Source organism: Takifugu flavidus, chromosome 18 (genome assembly GCF_003711565.1).
Source record: "Takifugu flavidus isolate HTHZ2018 chromosome 18, ASM371156v2, whole genome shotgun sequence".
Taxonomy (NCBI): Eukaryota; Metazoa; Chordata; class Actinopteri; order Tetraodontiformes; family Tetraodontidae; genus Takifugu; species Takifugu flavidus.
The window spans coordinates 3,242,845-3,265,492 of NC_079537.1; the positions used below are offsets into that span (position 1 = coordinate 3,242,845).

At 44.9% G+C, this 22,648-nt stretch overlaps 1 protein-coding gene across 7 annotated transcripts in view; it reads right to left on the reverse strand.

The window, feature by feature from the left end:
- Positions 1 to 22,648, reverse strand: part of LOC130515208 (thyroid hormone receptor alpha) — a 55,007-nt gene that overhangs the window by 6,786 nt on the left and 25,573 nt on the right. For 2 of the 7 annotated variants that reach the window (XM_057015351.1, XM_057015352.1), the window contains 7 exons: positions 14,531 to 14,743; positions 7,662 to 7,723; positions 6,380 to 6,501; positions 4,940 to 5,087; positions 4,203 to 4,408; positions 3,174 to 3,320; positions 1,875 to 2,133 (listed from right to left, as the gene is read on the reverse strand). In XM_057015351.1, the coding sequence (XP_056871331.1) occupies positions 1,875 to 2,133; positions 3,174 to 3,320; positions 4,203 to 4,408; positions 4,940 to 5,087; positions 6,380 to 6,501; positions 7,662 to 7,723; positions 14,531 to 14,586 (1,000 nt within the window). In that variant the 5' untranslated portion in view covers positions 14,587 to 14,743. Of the gene's footprint in view, positions 1 to 1,874; positions 2,134 to 3,173; positions 3,321 to 4,202; positions 4,409 to 4,939; positions 5,088 to 6,379; positions 6,502 to 7,661; positions 7,724 to 9,719; positions 10,035 to 14,530; positions 14,744 to 22,648 lie in introns of those variants that run through there. The other 5 variants (XM_057015353.1, XM_057015350.1, XM_057015355.1 and 2 more) reach the window with 5 other exon arrangements.

Sequence of the window (22,648 nt, forward strand, 5' to 3'; positions counted from 1 at the left end):
CTTGAGTCAAACACGGAGGGTTCTTCTTGGTTCTAAAGCTAAAAGACAGAGCAGGCAGCTGGAAGCAGCTTACTGTAAATAAGGTTGTGTGTCTGAAAGTCAGCTGAGCCATTTATTTTTGCCGACTGGTGGCTTCCAAGTAGAGGCTAAGCTGATTTGTTTCAGGCCCCATTGCACGAAACTTTCCCTTTTGAGCACTGACACCACTTCTGCTAGCTTGCCTATTCCCCCTCGATGGTGTGGAATAGACAGGAAACTTGTTCTGGAAATGATTCTCTGCCTTTGAAAATATAAAAGACCGATCTGAAAACAGGTCATCATAAGGGAAGAGGTTACCCCTCTCAACTCCTATACTGACAGCTTGTTATAATGAATGTACGTATTTCCCTGATCTCTACCTAGTCTCTCCTCTACCTGTCCTCCCCCCTCTCCTCTCTCTCTACCCAGCCCCCCATCAGCAGGAGGGTCCCCCTACATGAGCCTGGTCCTGCTCAAGGTTTCTTCCTGTTAAAGGGGAGTTTTTCCTTGCCACTGTTGCTTGTCTGGGGTCAGGCCCTGGGATTCTGGAAAGCGCCTAGAAACAGTTCTGATTATAAAAGACGCTATATTAAAAATGGTTGGCTGAGAGGTCCGATGGGTGCCCACCGAGACCAGGGCGCCTCATGACGTTCCCGCCTGCTGAAGGCTCTATCTTGTCACTGCTCCGGAGAAGAAGTGCCGGCACACTCTCATTTAAGCCACTGCCGCCATCTGTGGAGTGATCTCCAGGAAATGTCAGCATGAGCAAATAGATGCCAGAAACATTCTACCTCTGGAGCACTAAAGTCAAGAAACAATCTTTTCTGCCAAATCCACCATCCCTGACCCACACTGTGTATCTGAGGCCTGTGGATAAAATACACGTCCTGGCTAAAAAAAAGAGTCGCTTCCTGGATTTAACCGAGCTAACAGGTGGGCCATTTTGATTCAGCGGGTAACGAGCTGTTTAACCTAAACTGAGCTTCTCTTTGCTGAAACAAGCATCTTGGAAGCCTGGTGGTGGGGGAACCCTCATCAAGGAAGGTTCTGAATGATTCAATTCTTAGTGATTGTGCTCACGATCAAGTGAAGGTTTGGTGACATCATATTGTAGATAAACAGAATTAGAGGTCAGCACTGTGTTTAATAGTGAGAGGAAGAGCATGTACCCACAATGCAACGGGAATGTAGTGGAATAGGTCTGAACAGCTGTGCAGCCTCAAGAAACCCACTAATCAGTGTGGCAAATTGGGAAAAAGGCCTCAGTTTTCCTGGGAGCATAATGATTGGACTCTGGAGCATATGGAAGAAGGTCAGGTGACCTGATGAGTTCACATTTCTCCTGTTCCAGACTGATGGGTGCATCAGGGCAGGAAGAGAGGCAGCTGAAATGATGCCGCCTGAACCAGCCTGTGGGGGGCGAGTCAGGTCCAGGTCCAGGTCCAGCGACATCACGTCCCCAAAGAGTGAGGTCAGCTGACTACCTGAACACACTGAACCACCAGGTTCTTCCATCAATGGATCTTTGGTTCCCCGGTGGCTCGGGAATATTCCGAGATGACAATACCAGGATTCACCAGGCTCCAATTGTGAAAGGGTGGTTCAGGGAGCATGAGACATCGTTCACACCTGAGCTGTCCAGACCTTCACCCCATTGAGAATCTTTGGGACGGTGCTGGGGAGCAGTTGGCTGCAGCCCAAATGTCTTTCAGCATATTTAAGGGGAACATTGGCCCACATCTCTAAGCTGGAGACAGTTGTGCTGAGTCGGCCCTTATTCCTCATTAGGACAAATCAATCGGATCAGTTCAGTGATGAGAAGAACGAGCAATGGTTAAAAACTCCTGCGTTCTCACCTGAGCTCATAAGCAGCACCGCCTGCATCAGCGCCACCTCCGTGTCGTCCAGGTTAAACTGAGCCAGGCTTTTGCCCAAATCAAAGATGGCGTCCGACACCACGCCCAAGCCGCCGTTCTTCAGCTGCTCGCGTTTCACCGCGATTTTCCCGCTAAGCGTCAGCGTCTCGCTCTCCGGGTCGTAGCGCACCGCGGCGCGCAGCGACATGATCTCCATGCAGCAACCCTTCAGGAGGATGATCTGATCTTCGCATGGCAACTGGAAATCACCGTGGCAACAAATGAGGTCATCAGCAAGTGTGTTTTATGATTGTTGTGGTTGTGAATTTAATATGAATTCTACAATTCTAGTTTCTGTCTAAAATCCTCATGTGCTAAGCTAATGTGCTAATGTGCTAAGGTGGATTTTGATCGTCAAACAAACCTTTCAGAAATTAGCTTTTTTTTTTTCAAAAACAGAAAACTTAAAATGCACCGTTTCAAAACATTTTCTAGGTTGTAAAGAACTGATTTGCCGCATCTGGAGGTCACGTGCACAGAAATCAAAATCCATTTTAATCGAAAAGTTACTTCAATTTAGGATTTTAACCCTCGTGTGGTGTTGGGGTCTGTGGGACCCGTTTTCAATAAAAATAAGTAATAAAAATAAGTTCAAAGAAATAAAAGTCAGTAGTTTTGAAAAACCTTGCTTCACTTGTACATTTGTTTCCACTCATATCTTGATTTTAATTGATTTTCTTTATTATGTTTTAAATAATAACTTATAAATGTGACCCAACAAAGGTAAAGGGCAAATTGGGATAAGGTAAACATCTGTTCAGTATTTTACCATAAAAGTGTTTGATTGTGAGGCATTAAAAGCCACAAAATGCAACGGGTCCATCAGACCCCCAAACGCTGGCTGAGTAACAACAATATGAACAATATGAACATTACACAAGGGTTAAGAGCAGATTCTTGCCTCCATTGAACTGGTTTGTTTTTGGAGGGTTTCTGCTTGAATCCTTCTAGATGCCAGCACAGCCTCCCACCGCTGCTGCTGGCCAGGCTCACCCAGCAAACGCATGATTACAGGTGTCTGACACTGTTTTCAGTGATCCAAAGAGCCCGGAGACACAATTATGACACGTAAACCCAATTTGAATAACGATTTCCAATGCGGTGCGCTGGAGAGGATCACATGACTGTCCTCATGGTTGCCACCCCAAAGGCAAGGAAGCATTCAACGTAAGCTCTACATGTCAATGCGGAAGCAGCAGTGATGTGGACTGAGGTGTTGGAGTTAAAGGAATACCGGACCTCTGAGAACATGGGCAGCTTCTTGGCAAAGTCGACGACGCGGGTGATGGCAGGAGTCATGATCTTGGTGAATTCACTGAAGGCCTCCAGGTCCACCTTATCTCCATCTGAAGAGGGCACCACTGGACCCTGTCCGATGTCATCGGACTGGAAACGAGAAAGCGCATTTGCGTTGTCAAAACTCCAGATCAGCTGCAAGTTTTCCCAAAACCAAACAGAAACAAAGCCAGGACAGCAGCCCGTGATGGAAGGCTGAGGCACCACCTGTATGTGGGGCTTTAGTGTTGGGCTACACTCAGTGTGCTGGTCCAACGCTGCCGTTTGGAAAAGCAACATCTGCTCAGCCGAAGCGATGACAGATGGGCGGTAATTATGTTTGCTTTCCAAAGATGCTTTAGATGTTTCTGTCATTTCCAGCCACAGAACTGGGCCTCAGCAGTGTAATTAAAGTATCAGAATGATCAGGCATGTCTCAAGCAACCTTGGCAACAGTAGATTTTGGAGTATTTTAAGGTGATACAGGCCAACTAATGATCCCGGGGACACAAGGAGCAAACATCCATGAGAACCGTCACACGCGCGCAGAAAGGAGCTCAAAAATCGGATTTCCTGAGCTTTAAGGGACGAATGTTGCATGTTTGCATCAACTGGCTGTGTTTCACCCAACAAGGCCTGTAGGTAAATTTCCATTGGATGCCGTCTGCCCATCAGGGAACCTTGGACAGCCCTTCCCGCTCCCTCAAGGATTTGAATGATTCCAAAATGATTCCAAAAATAAAAGAGTCTCTTTCATATTTTCAGGTGTCGGCATCCTTGTGCCAGAAGATTCTGGAATAATGAGCGGAGCATCGGGAAAAGATAATCACTAAACTACTGAACTTCATGAAGATATGACCAATAAATCCACTTATCAAAATGAAAATCAGATCGCTGGAGATAAACTGACAACTTTAATCACCCCTAATGGCGTAAACCAGGCTTGAGAAGCCCTATTCAAAGAGAACTTTAGCTCGTTTCGACAAGGCTCACCAGAAATTTGCGCTTCTGTTTCCAGGTGGAGCCTTCGGCGTTGGTGTGTCGGTGGGCTTCAGTCACCATCCTGATTAGCTCCCACTCCGCCGTGTCCGGCTCCGGCCTCGCTTGCAGCATCCGAACCATCTCCTCCTTCTTCCTCCTCTGTCGGTTCTCCTCGATCAGACGGCGCTTGGCTACGCGCTTTGAATCATCCAAGACCACTGAGCGGAAGGGGGAGAAGATTCATCACTGATAAAGCAGAGACGAGGAGGCTCCACAGAGGGAGCGTATCGCCCTGGGTGAGGGTGCCATCGGGTCCCTGGGGTCCAGAGACAGCTCTTCCACCTCAGGGGTTCCACTCTAACATGGCGGCTCTAAAAGCGCTGACAGACGAGTGCTTTTTGTAACCAGGATGTTAAAGTAAAGTCCGTTCTCCAGAAATGTAATTTAAGAGTCATTCGTGTGCTGACACGTGTTCTGAATTCGTACTGTCTTTAACTTTATTTCATTAAAGGTCGCAGCTGTGACTGAAATGGGATCATTTTGTTCTGGTTATTGTGCATGTGTGTGCCTGAGGAATGGGAGAGAGAGGAAGGAGACTCTGCTTCTTGTTAAAGAGCTAGATGGACCGGTCCCTGAAGTGACATTGACGCGCTCGGCCCACTTAATTGGAATGCAATCGCTCCTGTGTGTGATTTACATCAATGTGCTTATAAAAGGCATTTTATATGAGCCACATGAATATGACTCACAGTCCATGGCCATGCCCACGGAGGTGCACTTTTTGAAGCGGCACAGCTGACACTGGTTCCGTGTGATCTTGTCAATGATGCAGCAGCCTTCATACTTGCAGGAGTAGGCTGGATGAAGGTTCTTCTGAATGGTTCTACGGAAGAACCCCTGAATAAAGACAATACAAAGACACAAGTGTGTAAATAAAGAAGAGAAAAAGAACAGGTAGTGATGAGCCTCCTCAGAGGGAGGAAATGCTTCTGTCTTTTATACTATTTATGTGATATTTGTGAGGCAAAATATCAATTTAGTTCGTTAGTTAATCGTCCCCAAAGAGGCTAACATGCTGAATTCTATTCGACATTGTGGATGCGCATTAGAGCAACGGGACCGAGCCTGGCTGAACGTTTACGTGCGACACATCCAAATTAGTTAGCTTAGCTGCACGTTCATTTAGTGCAATTAAAAGCTTCATTATAACCTTGAATTCTCTCGGATTAATGAATATCAGCAATACGTTCTGGCCTTAATGTATAGCACATTTAATATATTCACTGATCTGACAGTAGCTGGGAACTGTTACTAAATGAAGCGTTAGTGAGACATTCACAGATTTGGTGTTAACGGCTCAATAACTCAATAAGAGGAAGATTCATTTTCAAAAAGAAACCCTCATCTTAATCGTCGCGATCTATACTATCAACTATAACCTGATTTTGAATTCACGATGAGAACTTCCACGGATGAACACATCTAAAAGAACCACGTCTGTTTGACATCAGTTCTTGTGGTGGGTTTTGATAAATTATTAAACGTCATATTTTACAGTATAATTGACCTAACCGCTACCGCCTCGTGACAGTCGCTGTCTGCAGCGGCTTGACTACAATCAGCCCGTTAACAGCAGCGGTATCGGTTCTGGGTGGGTATACAGGTCAGATAAACATAATGCAATCCATGATTAGCATACATTAACAGACATACATTAAATACGTGTTATCAGAAGCATATCAATCTACTTAATGGGAAGTATCTTTGCTAGCTGGACAATTAAAACACAAATGACACGAATGTTCGATTTTAATGTCACACCAACGTGTTGCGAGTGCAGGAAGCACGACTTTTGTTGCAGGATCATATCAAAAATTAAACGTTCGCGATTAAAAAAGACATTAAACCTAATTAGTCGGGACGATCTGCTTGCGCCGAGAACAACTCTTTCAACGGGATGACAGAAAGCATGTTAGCAGGACAGTGTTGAGCTGTCTGAGAGCACCTTTTCCAACCTTCTCTAAAGAGATGGTGGTTATTTATAATAGTGTTTCATGGGAAAATGGCTGCCTCAGGCTCTGCTCTAGGACTGCAGTAGTCTTTCCATGTAGCATGTACAATAGCTGTCCAACGTCAGGACAGCCCCCACCCTTTAAAGCTCCTCTAATATCAGAAGAACTCTGCAGTACCTTGCAACCCTCACATGTGATGCAGCGATAGTGGTAACCAGTAGCTTTATCCCCACAGACCACACACGGCTCATCCTTCTCCAGGTAGCTGGGGATGTAACCTGGAACAGAGACACTAAAAGCTAAAGGAAGGAAAGAGGAGAAGTTTGAAGAGGAAGACAGGGCGGAGCGGGAGAGAGAGGGAGAATGGGAGCGGGGGAAGTGGTCGACAACGAGGAGGGGTGGGGGTGGGTCGAAAGAGAGGAGCAGAAATGTGGTGGTGAGAGTGAGTGGTAGAGGAGACGGAGGAGCAGAAGAGAAGAGGGAGGAGAATTAACATCGGGGCCTGAGTGAAGCTCCTGTGCTCGGGGCCCCAAGAGGCTGACATGGTGTAGAAGAGAGCGGCGGACTCACAGGGGTCCCAGCTGCATTGCCAGTCTCACCACAAACCCTCACTACTGTCATTTATATCCCCCGAGCTTTGATTTGGACCTTTTGACGACCATCCACCCAAAGATTAAAGACAAGAAGACAAGGCAGGACCTCAGCCACCATCCGTGTTCAAACGGTCCATTAAATGTCATGAAAGAGATGAATCAATGCCACTTCTGCACATATAAATAACTCCTGACAACATTTGAGCCCATATCAGTAAAAGTGTCAACACCGAAGAGAACGTTTCAAAATATTATTGGTTTTCTTTAGCACTCGCGAATACACAGTAATCAGATCAATGGACATACACCGGACAGTTATCAAGACCTTATCAATAAAAAGGCAGATCATTAAATTGACCAATGTTGTGCATCACCCCCCCAACCCCCCCGAGGGAAAATATACCTCAGTTATGCTCCGTTTTGGGGGGAAGGAAAACCTGATTGAATCTGTGGTACATTCCATTAAAAGCCTCGGCTTATCTTGTGAGTTATGCAGCTTAAAGATAACGGGGTGGGGATGATTGCTTTCCAGGGCGGGGGCAGGATGAGTGCGGCCCATCTTCACCGGTGGCAACAGTCTGGTAAAGCTCAGAGAACGTGGCGCGGCAGCTCGGCCGCTATGGAAACGAGCCTTCAGTTTGCCAGAGCTAATCACATCCCAATGAAGCAGGAGCAAAGACAGATTTAGTTCCCTCTAAGTTTCTCTGCCTGCCCCCCCCCCGAGATTATCAGAGCAGTGAAACCAACCCCTGGGTCAGTCTGGGTGAGGGGCTATATGTAATGAGCCACAGTGGACATGGGTTTAAATCTCAAGTCAGAACGAAGTGGGCAAAACCAAAAAGAGGGCGAGGATGGTGTGTGCTTACCAGACATACTCTTCTCTGAACAATGGCTGTTCTTGCACCTCCTCTTCGGCACATTTGGCCACCTGGGAGGGATGAGAAGAAGGCTGCCATTAACACATGTGCTCATCAGTCAGTGGCCGGCAGACTATTTTTGCAGCGCCCCCTTCTGGAGATATCTGTTTTCACCCCCACCTCAGGCAATCTCAGACATGAGATTTGAATAGAACACATTATAGATCATTTTCTTCCTTCACCATGTGCTGCAGTTTTTTTCAAATTTAAGTAGTTTTGTTGCCAACTTGTCCAGTCTAGTGCCACAAATGGTGTGTGAAATGTTTCCATCTTTAAATGGCCCTTCTAAGAGTAGCCTCCTGATGTTATTGGGGGGGGCATTTGAAAACCACTGGGCTGAGTACTGACCAACTCATGACAATATTGAAATATGGGTAATTGTGTGACTTTTACTAGACATTAAAGTCATGAACGTGACATGCTTCTATATGGAGCTGGTGTATTGTCTTCTGGACTGTGTGGTTCTCCTCTAGATAGTCCAGTTTCCTAATGGAGTCCTCCAGTTTCAGTTTGCTGTTAGCGTTAGAGTTCTCCTAAAGAGGGTCCGCATGACGGCTTGAGCTTTGAAGGAATGGCAGATATACTATACTAAAATATTTATTATTATAATATTTATATTTATTATTAAAGATATCAAATTAGTGGGGACGGTTGTAGCTCAGTCTGTTGTGGACTGTGCTGAGGAGCGGAAGAACTGAACTCCCAAATGCTCACATTTGCCCTGTGATGAGCTGGGGTCTCCCATCCCAGCTGCCCCCCCATGACCATGAAAAAATGGTCCAAAAGAATTAAAAAAGATGAAACTGGTAATCAGTTCTCAAACCAGCAGAGGGAATCCCAACTGAAAAGCCAGGAAGGTTCTACTGCAGCTGTTGGTAGCGTTAGCGCTAACACAAGCTACACGTGTTAGAAACCAACACTGTTATTCACTGTGAGCTCCAACAGAGGTGTCAAATGTACATTACATATACATTTCATTCCACATTTCTACATTACATCTACATTTCCACCTCCTCCCCTGAACAGTTCCCATATATTGGACTCCCTGCTACTAGCCACTCATAATGCAGCACATAAAGCCAAAGCGTTACACTAATACACACAGGCTGACACAGCAAGACGCCTTGTGCCAAAGGAAACACACACACCATGAACTCATATTGACGACCGAGGTTGTGAACACACAACCACGGGGTCTCACAGTGGTCTCCTGCCTCCCACTGTGTCTTTTTATTCTTATGTGAAAGAGCTCCTTTGAAAATGGTCCCTCTCCCTTTTCTTGCATCCTTGAGTCCTTTTCCCTGGACTCGCCCTCTGTCCCACTTTGGTTGATTCGCTGGCGGTCTTTTCCTCGCCGTTTACTCGTGCGGTTGCTGCTGCTGCGTGTTAAACAAGCAGGTAGTGATCCGGCGCTGCTCGGACTGCTGATCACCCTGAGGTGAGTTAGTTGCCGAGCTTGGGAAGTTTGACACGGAACTCCAAGCACAACTATCTTCACCGCCAACATTACATTTTATACATGATGCCTTTAATTTTTTATTTTTAGGAATAATGTGGGATATTTACATTCAGATAAAATGCATAGTCGGTTCGTAGTGGTGTGAATAATCTGCCTTCTACAACAGCACCAAAGAGCAGATCAGATCCAACAGGCAGTTTCCAATAGGTCAATAAATGCTGAGTAATCAGGAAGCTGTCAATCGTTTCGTCCCTTAGCCAGCGTTGGTTATTTTCACCACTTCAGAGGCAGAAAGTGAGCCTTGTTTCAAAGACGGTGTGTGAGAATGAAAGGAAAACAGCCGGGGGGGGGGGGACAAATGCTGTACCTGCAAACGTGCCTCGCCAGCACAGCAATAGTTCGGCTCTTAATGGATCAAGGGGCGCGCTAGTTGTTAATAAGACGACCGCTAGTCCTGATAAATAACTGGATGCTTCGTCTACGGGCTGCCCCAGTAGTCAGGAGTCACACAACACGAGTGCACTACAGGAGGACACAAACACACCCACCTGTTGATGCAGTACGGCTGTAAAATATGCATGTTTCTCTTCGTGCAGGAGTCTCGCTGCCGTAGAAACGTTTGCCAGCGGGTCGTTCTGCTCGTCCACGCCCCCGATCTTCACTACAGTCCCATTCAGCCGCGGTTCAATGAAAAACTCTTCTTCCCCCTCCCCGCCTCGCCACTTTTTAGGTGTTTCTAAGTCAGAAAAGTGGCCAACGCGGCCCCCGGAGCGTCATTTCAACTTGTCGTGGCTCCGGAGCTCAGTTGGCTAAAGATTAGAGCTTAGCACGACCTCAACCTGCTGCTGGCAGCTGAGACGTCTGAGCCAGTGAAGCTCTCTGCCTCACACTCGCAGCTCGGAGGAGAGGCTTCCCTGTTTGTCCTTCCCCTCATCCTCTCCCTCTCTCCCTCCCTTCTGGTTGTTTTTGACCAGCCTCCCCTTAAACACCTCCCTGTCTGCCCTTTCCTGTCTGTCTGTCTGTGGAGTTTCTCTCTCTGTGCCCTGCGTTCTGTGTCATAAACCTGAGCTTATGACAGTTAGTCCACCTCTTACACCCCTTTTCCTTCTTTACTTATGTGGTGTATCTTTCTACACCACACAAATGTGACTTTTGTCTACGTCGCCTTTATGTTGTTGTGTTTTTTTCCTTTTCTGTAGCCTACAGGAGTGTACAAATAGCTGTGGCATCTCTTGTCATGCAGGCACACTTTAAGCTAACTAGATTATGTAACGCAGGCTGATGCGGTCTCTCTCTAGTACAGCTGCATCAGGTCCTGTAAGGACAAAGAGCCTTTCCATGGTCTGCGGTGCAATTATTTGCCCTCATTTCCATCACATCAAGTTATTGTGAATGTCTACGCTGACAGATGAATCCAGCATTGCCTTAATGAGAGAAGCTAAAAGATGCCAAACAGGATACAACTGAGGCAAAAATGGCTCTCAGACATAAAAGTCCACATCAAAGCTTCCCTCCCGGCGGCCACTAACACGTAAATCACTGGCAGGCCGCCTGGCGCTGGTAGGAATAATATTATTAGAGTCACTTTCATAACACTATCGTGCTTTTGCTTAAATCAACAGCAAATTTCCCTACACTCAAAAAAATAATTTGAGCCTAAATGACTTCATTATTCTGGTAAACACACTTTGACATTAAATACTCATTACAGACATGTAATAAGCATATTGTAAGTTTGCATATTATATTTAGTTTGCTATACTGTTGAGGTAGGCTAACAAATCTAGTATTCCACTGAATTTTTGAAGGGACGTGGACAAACTTGAAAAGGTAAAAGTGCAACATTTACCTCCAACATATTTACCAATAAAGGTCAACAGCAGCTTAAACACTGACATCATGATACTTATGGTGCTTCTTACCCAGAAGCTCACAGTTGCTTTACTCTACATGAACCATTCACATGGTAACTGTCGATTACATTCTGACTTGTGTCATTTTCTTTCACGTCTCTCGCCGGTTCTGATTTCCACCGGCAGCTCTGACATTTTGCTGACGATGCGATACTTTTATGAGGCGTCAGTCTGGCAGGTTCAGCAGCACCTTGAGGCAATTTCCAAAGTGTCAGTTATCTGTCAGACGCATCAGTGGATGAAGAAGGAGAAAGCAACGTGTTTTTGGGGTTTTGTTCTATGTTCTCTCCCAGAGTTAGGAAGCTGTTGAACAACAACAACAACAACAACAAAATAGCAAAAGGATGCCAAGACTCACAGAAATACTGATTCCCCTGGTTTGAGTTCCACAACAACATGTATATCTGAGATTTGTGTTGTTTTCCCACCTCTATGTGAGCTTTGGCCAATTTTGATCCCTTCCTTCTGCTACAGAATGGAGGAAGGGACCGTTCTGAGGTTCCAGTCCTGCTTTCCTGTCTAAAAAAAGGATTCTTCAGAGTTTTTCCAGGGCTAAAGTTGCCCACCGGGGTGTTCTTTGGTTCACCTTAAGACTGACCAGCAGCCTTCTGAGACCATGTGATGTTTCATGTTTAGACATGTATATATAAGAAAGACACAGACATGTTATTCCTAAACGGTCATCTTAATAATCCAGCATTGCAAATTCAGCTTTGGAAGGAAACACCTGTCAACTGAGTAGCTCTTCCCAATTCTGTCCTCGGCATTTATTTAATATGAAGCTCAGAGGTGGTTGCTCGTGACTACAGCTCTCTTAAAGCGTCCTCCTACATCTCACACACACCGAGGACCTCAGGGAGCCGTGACTCTTTCTCTCTCCTGTCTTAATATATGGATGCTTCATTAATCCTCGCCACCTGCTTGGTCTTATGGATGTTAATGGAGAGGTTATCCGGCTGCCACGGCTGCGCGGCAACTGTTGGTATGCATCAGGGCATCGCTGCAGGTGTGTGTGCTGCTGTCCTCACAGTGCACGAAAAGAAACGTTGGCGTGCGGCCTGACATGCTTCCAGCCATAGGGACAAATCCCCAAATTCACACTGTACAAAATGGCAATAGAGTCAATAAAGCTCCCCATCTCAGCAAGTGGGTCGCATGTAGAGGCACGCACACACACACACACACACCACACACACACACACACACACACACACACACACACACACACACACACACACACACACACACACACACAAATCTAAACTATTATTGTAATAATTATTTGTGTTGTACCCCGTTGAGCCCTCTCTGTAGCTTCCAGACAAGTAATTCCAGTATTTGCTACTACTACACACTTGGACCCCGATCGTGCACTTGAGACATGCAGTGCTGTTAGTAGTAGTGCACGTTAGAGGGACGCAGTCATGTGACGTTCGAGTCTTGCTTGCGGTGATTCAAAAGCAGTCAACAACATTGTCCCCAGCTTTCCTCGCTGTCCTGAGTCTGCTCTTGTGGTGATTGTTCTGGCTCTGCAGCCAAATCCAGCCCTCATGGTGGATGTGAGAGGGGCGTCTGTGGCCTGTTAATGTGTCACCCAGGTTTAACACACACCCCTTGATTCTGTGTTGCTGCTGTTTGACTTTATGCTCCCTTAACTTCTCCCTCAGGTTAAAAGCACCAAATGGAAGCAGCAGATAATCTAAAACAAAGGCCGTCCGAAGGGATGGTCAAACTCTTTAACTTTTGACTGTACTGCAGCTTTTATTTCCCCTCAATCATCACGCAGATTTAAAAAACTATTCTTTAACATATCTTTAGGCTGTAGCTTATTGGAACTGTGAAAATGAGAGAAGGCTGCGGCTGATTCAAGCAGGCTGTTTCAGCTTCAGCACACTGGCTTTAGGGTATAAGGTCGCCTAGATCTTCGAGATTTGGGTCTGAATGCAACATTTTTATTAAATTTTCACTCAAACATCGTCCCCTAAACCTGTCAAACACATTTTCACCGCCCTGCACTCCAGGCCGTCATGTGTCCTTGTGTGTGTATCCCAGAAAACTCAGTGAGTCGGAACTTACAGTAGGGAGGAGCTGAGGCATGAGGCAGGTCCACGTGCGTGCTGTCTGGCAGGGAAACGTGCACATGCGTACAAGCACATGGCAAAAATCCGCTGCTGTTGTCACATCGACTATCACATCCTAAAACTGTTGTCTGTGTTCTGTGGCTCCATCTGCTCTCAGCGCTTCTAATCCAGCTCTCTCTGCTAAACTAATCTACGCTGGCAGGTTGCGCGCGCACACTCACACTCACACACACACTGACACACACTCACACACACACAAATGCTTTTATTTTCAATTCCTCAAGCCCACCTGTGCAGATACGCCCGTGCATATCAAATACAGACAAGCTAGCGGGACCCCTGCCAAACCCAATTACAACCACAGGTACACCGGAGGCTAAAAACATGAGGGTAACCATAGCAACGGAGTGGCCAAAGGTCAAAGGTCTGGTTCCACTAGAAGGCCGGTGGTTATTGCATTACAACTAAGTAGTTTTGTGGGATTATCCTGACAAAAGGTGACAAGGTCATCTTTCTTTATTCTGTGTCTGAATGATGAGAATACACTGACCTCTTTATCCAAGTGTCCTCACTGGTTGTAAAATCCTTTAGGTGGTGGGAAGTTCTGCTAATATATACTGAAGGAGGGGGGAGACACATCCCTGACTTACAGTAAATGTGATTTAGGAGACTTTTTTGCTAAAATAGTGGGTGAGTTTTTCTGCATAAACATATCTGAGGCGTATTTGGTCCATCCTATGAGCCCAGACTAGATGTGTGAGAGGGAAGCACAAAGAAAAGAACTGAAATGTGGCTCCCAGCCGTCAGACGTTTTCCATGAAGTGGACAAACACTGTCAGGAATGGTGATGAGCAGTCGAGGAACTATTTGAGATGCCTTTGTGATATGATGGAACAATAACATTCAAGAAAATGGCACCACAAACTGCTGTTCTACCTCTACCTGTCAGGCTTTCCTTTTAAAGTCTCAGGATTCCAAACATTCCGGAATCACTTTTGAAATGTCTTTAGACTCGAGCCAGAACCCTCCTGGAGTGCTGGCTTTGACTGTTATTGACTTGCATTCAACCATCATTTTCTTTTCTCATTCATATCAGCCCACTGGGCCCTTCAGGTGAATTCTCCTCTACACAAATACTCGCACGTGTGTGTGTCCTCTTCAACTGTGAGGGTGTGTTAATGCACTTTTGCATCCGTCCATTCATCCATCCATCAGTAAAAACATCAGTCTTTCATCTGTCACAATCAATTTTTATCTCTTCTTTCCTTTCAAGTTGACATCAAAGTTAGTGCAGATGTAGAACACACACACACACACACACACACACACACACACACACACACACACACACGGCGGGCCTCTCACCCTTTCTCATCTCCCTCTGATGTGTTGCTTTCCGGCTCGTTTGACATTGGCTCCATCCGGCCTCAGTCCCGTCTGGCTGCCAATCACAGGACGCCGAGGCGGGCCTCAGTCTCTCCAGCCTGCTCAGCATTCGCTGGCGCCCACTTCAGTGGACAACCATCGCGAGCCCGGGTGCGACAGGTAGTGCAAGATGGACACGGAAGCTACAGACTGCTGGAGAGATTGAAAGATGAAAGCAAAAGCAACGTTACTCTGAAACGAGCTTCACATCACCATCATTTTAGGCTCATTCATCCTTTCTTTAAATGCTTTGTGTTCTGAATGAGGCAGACAGATGGTCTGACCCAGGGGTCGGCAACCCTGAAAGAGTCATATTGGACCAAAAAAACAAAACACTAATCTGTCTGGAACCGCAAAAAATTAAAAGCCTTATTATGAAGGCAACACATTCTGTAAGTGTCTATATTAGCTGTATTAGCCTACTTTCAAAATGATGAGTAGGAGGTTACAAATCCATAATGAGCATTCATGATTAAATGTTTATTTTCCCTGCAGCATCCTGGAGAGAATGAGGCACCACGAGACTACGCTGTCATACGATGCTGCTTTAAGTTTAACTTCCATTTTAATGGGATGTTGAAATTAAATATTTATTATACACATTTTTACAGCATTGGAAAACTTTACGAATGTTTGTCACGTTTTTCCTCCTACAGAAATTATATTAAAACACTTTCCATTTTCATATTCTTGAAAAAAGCTCCAGGAAGCCACTAGGGCGGCGCTAAAGAGCCGCATGCGGCTCCAGAGCCGCAGGTTGCCGACCCCTGGACTAACCTAATGATGCCACGACAAACATGGGATTGTTATTATACCCAACTCATGATCCTGTATTCCTATTATGACACTTATATAATATATTCCTCAGCTTTAAATCCCAAAGCTGCCATGCTGTTGCTAATCACAGGTGCAGTTGCTGTGATAGAGCCGCTGGATGATGGGCTTGGTTCTGGTTTAATGTTTATAAAACCCAAGAACTTAAAAACACAAAGCGAGGCTCTACGAGCACGCGTTAATATTGGAACAACGTGTCACGGGAGCACCACCGTGGGCTGTGAGCGCTCTGGCTGCCTGTTCTTGGAATGACACACAACAGCTCCCCAGACAGTCGGGCAGCAGTCACACAAAGGAACGCAACAGCCAGTCAGTGAAATATAAAGCTTAAATACTTTTGATAATCATTTTTTTAAGGTTACACTGGAGATGCCAGTGTTTCAAAAAGCTGCGAGAACGAACAGCCGGGGGAGAGACGAGGGTGTGAATGGTGTTTTTAGTTCATCTGTCACTTGTTCTGGCATTTTCTGACGTCACACTAAGAGTTACGGCCCCCGACAGACACACAACAGGTGGCCTCAGACACACAAAAACCCACCAGGTACAGACTGGGATGCAGCGGTTCCTCATTACAACTGTTTGGGGTCCGCTTTCATCCAAAAAGCTCTGCTCAACTGTGAAGGCAACAATCCCGCCTCTATTAGCAGCAACAGATTCCTGCCAAATCGAATTTACAATAAGCCACTTCCGCATCCCGAGGAAGGAATTTGGGGTAAACTGTACACTGCAAGTTTGCCCCGGCCTTTCTTTTAGATTATTCTGCCAGTTTTTCCTGGGTTAAGCTGAAAAGCTGCAGTTAAACAAACTGCTTCAAGGATTTAAAGTCACTTGGAACGAGTAGCCACAAGGTGAACGTCATGTTTGATATTCACTAGCAGCTGGAAGTGATGGAGGAAGGAAGCATTCTAACCTCTGGCAACACTGCAGAGCTGATGACAGCCCCAATACTCTCATCTTAAAAAACCAAAACCAAATAGCCCCTCCATCCCAGCCATAGTGCAATCTGTGGGCCCATCTAGTGGCACGTTGGGTCCATGTCATGTTGCCATGAGCCCGGTGGTGTACTTCATTACGCCACGGTTTTTCTTGCTTAGGAAATAAAATCCAAGTGTGTTTCTGCTCATTTGTGGCCAACACTCCACCCTGCTCATGAACCGCGACACATCCCATCATCTTAAGTGACCAACATCCCTGATGAACCCTTCTGTGCCAGGATGCACCATGTAGTCACCAGTGTGATGATAAAATTCTGATATATAATAAAATATAAATGCTATATAAATAAAGATTGATTGATTGATCCAGAGTTACAGGTGCCTGGACTGTCTGTAGACTATAATCCCTAATCAATAATCCTTAATGAACAATAAATATATATATATATATATATATATCTATATATATATCTATATATATATAGATATATATATAGATATAGATATATAGATATCTCTCTCTATATATATAGAGAGAGATATCTATATATAGATATCTATATATATATCTATATATATAGATATATATATATCATAAGAGCAGGAGAAACTCAGGGTTAGTCGAAGCAAACCTGCCAGCGAGCAGGCCAACGTCATGGAGTCTGTTGCCCGGGTAACTGACTCCAGGGCGATGCTGTACTGGCGAGTGAAACCAAAAAAGCCAGCCAAAAGAGCCAGTTCAGCCTTACCTGAGTTCTGAAACAGGCTCCTGGTCTGAACAGGCTCTCATGGACGGATTACCTTGGTTGCTCATCGCTACCATCATTTTTAAAATTATGACGTTGCTAAACTCAGCTTTAATTAGCAACCGAGATGCTGAGATCTACAGTGTTTGAAGAGCAAAATGACTAACAGGTCAAAGTATTCAAAGTTTTGACCCAAGAAGCTAAGAGCTTCCATTATTGCTGTACACTAAACACAAAACTAAATTTAACAACCAGATGATAACTTGTTGGTTGCGTGTGCTCTGTACAACCTGCAGTTACACAAGAGGTGACAGCAGGGGGCACCAGAGTGCGGAAGTTGAGAGTTCACCTACGTCAACAAGAAATCTAAAGTCACATTCCAGAATTCAGTGTCCGCTCAGGCTTAGTTTCACCAGAAATGCATCTGAAATAAGAGACAGTGTGGACATGTACTGCAGCTTTTCTTCATATTCCAGGTTTTACTGTGAACAGCTTTCGACTGTGGTATTAAAATGTCTACGTTCTACCTACCCAACTAACACTGATTTGTATGTTTACTCATTAACTTCTGCTGTATACTGCTAACTCTACTCTGCATGATTGTGGCAATAATTCTCTGTACGATTTCAAACATGTTCCACACCAGCTCCAAATAATAATAATAATAGTTTGTTGCTGACAATCGGCTTCCGACCACTAGAGGGCAGCTGCTCATTATCCAGCTGCTGCTTCACATCCTTATTCCATCAACACAGCTGTAATATAAGTCCAAATATGCAATGTGGCTTAGCAATATATCCAACAAACGATATATTGGCTTCATCAAACAATATTAAAACCTTTGCAAACCAGGACATTGATGTTGTTTCAGCAAATGTATGTGAGAAAATGTTTTCTTGAGCGGGAGCAACTATATGACTATAGGAACTTACAGGAAATGTATGCTGTGTTTCCTAAAGCGCCATTTGGAAAAGTGAAAGAAAGCTCAGTTCATAGTCAGGAAAATAAAAAACTGTGAAAACAGAAGTTCAGTAAAGCTAGCACGATACAACATAGTCAAGGGCCGGGTCTACGCCACCAGACCGGCTTTTCACTTTGTTGCTGGTCGTGTAAACAAAGCACAAAACTTGCTTTGATCCCGGATGACTAGTTTCTATAACTCGCATTTACTGGGTGGGGCTCGTTACACCGCATTTTTCAATAGGCCTGGAAAAGATCATTTTTAGGAGCAAGGGGGCGATGTACGGACTCCATAGGGACGGGTTAACGGGTGTGCCGCTGCGTATGTGCTGCATTCAACATTTCCAAACCAGTTTGGCCAGTTGAAAGGTGTAAAAATGGGAAAAGCTGAGGGGTCAATTTGGGACGATTTGGTCCTTTGTTTATGAGGACTGAGTAATTGATTGGCCAGCCTCCTCATAAACGACCAGCACACGTCTTCCCTTTTCTACTGACATGTCTACAATCAGTTGTTTTGAAGGTATTTGTTTCCTCTCTCCTGTCTATTGATCAGTGTTCCACAGGGGGAACAAGCAGCTCATTTCTCCAGCTATTGTGGCTGAAGCCTGCATGACAGTAAATACTGTGTAAAGGCAGCAGTAATGCAAGGTTACATCACAATGAAGGCTGTGTTATGATTCATTACAGTGGAATTTTGTAACAGTTAATACAAAGACCACTTTATTTTAATCTCGGTCTTTGATCTTTGGAAGATCAAAGTCTCTCGGCAGCCAAGAAAATCACCAAAATTGAAGCGTCTCTTTCCCGGCTGCGTTCCGGCAAATTCCATTAACGTTCAGAAGTTTTTGAGGTTTTTGCTCAGACGCCGGCTGTTGCCCACCCTCCTTGGTGGAGGTAACGATTGAAGGAACTACTGGAAACAATATTAACTTTAAACGTCGAAATGTTCAAAATCTAATCAGCAAATTTTATTTGCAGTGCAAGAAACGAAAATTTTCTATAATCGAACCTCACTAGCAAAATTGGGGCAAAATTGTGGGATTTATCCAATAACCATCAAGTTTCACCACAATGAGAAAAAACCCAAAAACGCTCCATTCAGTCTCGTTGAAGAGAATAGGAAGAGTAACAAGAGCAAAAGTAGCGACGCTACAGGAATGTATGAAAAATAGAGTCAGTTGTGATACGTAGCCGAAGCACTGCTAAAACCACAGGACATATTTGACTATTTAATTTTTGACATTTTACGGGAGGCTGAGCAGGTTTAGAGGAATCCCCTCTGCTCTATGCACGACCTTAACAATATCTACAGCACAGCAACACTAGTAAACAAGTTCAACAGCAACTCTGCTTCTAACTGGCTAACCGTCTTATCTTATCTTGCTCTGGCACACATCCAGAGGAACATTTAACAAATCCAGTCCAAACTGCTTCAGAGTCTTGACAGTTCCTCTTACCTGTAATTTCTCTCAAGATGTTTCCAAGCATGGAAACATGTTCGCCGGGTAGCATGAGGGACTTATGGCGGCTAACATAACAGCTAGCTCTAGTCAACATTAATGCTTTTATTTTATTGGCTGCTATATCCTGTTCATGCATCACAACTCAAAGTACTTTGCATATGCATATGATTTCTAGCTCCTCATCAACCTGAACAAATGCTTAAGGGCTTGTTTGACAAAAGACTGCTATTACCTGTCGCGACATGCACCAGAAAATGAGACAGTGCTAGAAAAATGCTAGAAAAACGTACAGGAAAATTAACTGTGGCTTTCAATATGCAAATGTAGTCACAGCAATTATATTGGGAATAAAAAAAACAAATCTCTGAGTGCAAGCAGCTGCAATTCATACATGAGTGTATCTCAAGTGATTTGTGCTACATTTATTGCATTTATTGCTATTCAGAATAATAAATAATACCTATCACAATTTCTATGGACTCAGTTTCGGATATACAGTAGATCCTCCTCTCCTTAGAAGGAGGATCTACTGGATCCCTGTTTTTTTTTTACCTTGTTTTAAAAATGTATTTCAAATTTGATTCTAATGAAATTAACTTTTACACCGTGCTGTAAGCCTTGCTAGCAGCCTAAGCTGCTGCACATAAAAAAAAAAAATGGTGAAAACATGGAGGTAAATGTCAGAAATAATAATGACCGGTGGCTGTGAGCTGAGCTCCCAGAGTTCACCCAACGCGGCCGATTGCTCCGATGATTCTCCTCCACGCGCTCGTCCCAAGTGCAGCTTAAAATGTCACGGTTAAGCTGCCAGAACCTGCTTTTCTGCTTCTTCTGCCAGCAGGCTTCTAACACCAACTCATTCTGTCTGCAGTATATTACAGCGTGTCGTCTGCTCAGGACCACTTCCTGCTGCATTACGCCGCTCAGGCCTTCCTACATCAGCGCGTGGAAAACCAACGGGGGGGCCTTGAGTGAAACGCACACGTATCAGCTTAAGCCTTTATCCCGTGAGAAAAACGTCTCGCAGCAAGTAAAGCGCGAGTGGATTTTCATACTCGGGATTTAACTTTGATGTAAAGCAGCAAAGATGCAACGTTGGGGCGTATCCAAGAAGATCCTGGTCAATATTCCAATGAATCAGTCACTGATATCATGGTTAGGCTTTTGTACCGTTTCAGACAGCTAATCATACATATCTGGTTATTTCAGGTCATTTCCTATGCAGGAGCTCTACAAGAAAAGAGATTCTTCCCTAACTGCAAACAACAGTACTTCAGTGTTGTGGCAAATGTTTGCATCAAAGCAAAAATGTAGGTTTTATATGATAAACAGTTACAGATGAGGAAACATGCACTGGTGTGTTTTCAGTGACATGCCACCTTTTATTCCTATTTACGCACATCAATCTCCACACGGAGCAATAAAGAGAACATTTTTTTTTTTACAAATTTACAAAGTTTTCCAGAGTGTTGCAGGCTGCTGCCACCTCCGACCGCCTGCTGGCCCTGACACAATTAGCAGATATGAAGGTCTGAAGTGATGCTTCGCTAATATCAAATGTGCTAGCGATTATTTCTATATCAGAGAGGAGAATCTGAAGCTTTATTTGAGCAGGGGAAAAATTGCAACTTAAGGCCAAAAAAACCCAAACCTGAGGCGACTATTCCAACATTAGCATTCATTTTAGTATCATCTGTATCATCTATATGCTAAAAACAGCTGATCTGCTGTTGCAGAGGCCATCTTCCATCCCCACACATCATCCTGAGACCTTCAAAGGGCTTCACTTCCAGTGACTTTCCTCCTAATTACGATGGATGAACGTCACTTTAAGACAGAAGATCTTTGGTGTTTTGCAGACACGTATGTTTACAGGCACAACTGTGCTATATTCTGCCTACACCACCGCTAAGGACCAATCTGATGGCTTGAATTCAGCTTTCTGTCATATTTGATGGACGATGATACATAAATAAATAAATAAATACTTCATACCCTGGCAGATGACGTGAAACAGGCCCGTCTGTTGCCGCTGTCAGTTTCCCCTGATCTGTCTTTATTGATCAACATAATAGCATAATAGCAACGCAGCTGCAGTTTCTGGCTACAGTGTAATGCAAAGAAATAGGACATTTGAAATAGGGACCATCGTATTTACTCAAAAACAACAGCAACAGAACATAAACTCACCTTTCTGAAACCCACTGCTGGTCCTCACATTTATTTTATTCCCATAATAATAAATTCCCATACTCCAACACTTTTGCCAACGGAGCTGTACAAATATTTACCCCACAAATACCAGAGAGCACAGCGTCACAAGCATGAATGCTAAACGTCCCAGACGTCAATACCCAGCACGTTACACACACACACACACACACACACACACACACACACACACACACACACACACACAAAACTGTCCATTGCTGCATTACTTTACCATCTAATCTGGGTTTTGTTCCAGCCACTGTGTCAAACTGAATTTGAAGCCAGAACTAATACGAGAGTCTGTGTTTCCAATCACAAGCTTCTAATCGAGCTGTTTACTGTGAGTGTGTGAGAGGACGACCGACAGAAGGGCCTCAGCTCGTGCTGCCACACTGGGAGCCAGCTGAACCGGACCACAGACTCTGTTAGCTTCACACACCAAGGTTGCGCAACGGTCTGTGGAGAGAATGGTAAAGGCCAGCAGAGGAACGGCCCTGGATCCCAGATGAGGAGGGAGGGGGTCCTCTGAAAAAGCCCCGCGAAAAGAGAGATGAAGGCCAAAGGTCGAAGTGGGCTGAAGATGAGGGGGATGAAGCAAACTGTGCCGGTCCTGCACCCCCACCTGCGTCACACTGCAGGTGTCCTCCCAGGTTTACCAGGAAGGGCCGAGGATTAAGTTAAGCGTGGATGTTTTTGGGCTCGAGGCCTCATACACAGAAAGCATGTACATGTGTGACCTGCTGACCTCTGACCCCACTGACCCGCTCAGCTTGGTTTGATTCCATGTAATTATTTTATTTGCCTATATGACGCATGTCTATTCTCTCCTCTATCTTCCTCCTCTTCACCTCCTCTTTCAGCCAGCCCCCAGCAGGAGAATTACCCCCCCCCCCCCTTCCCCCCATA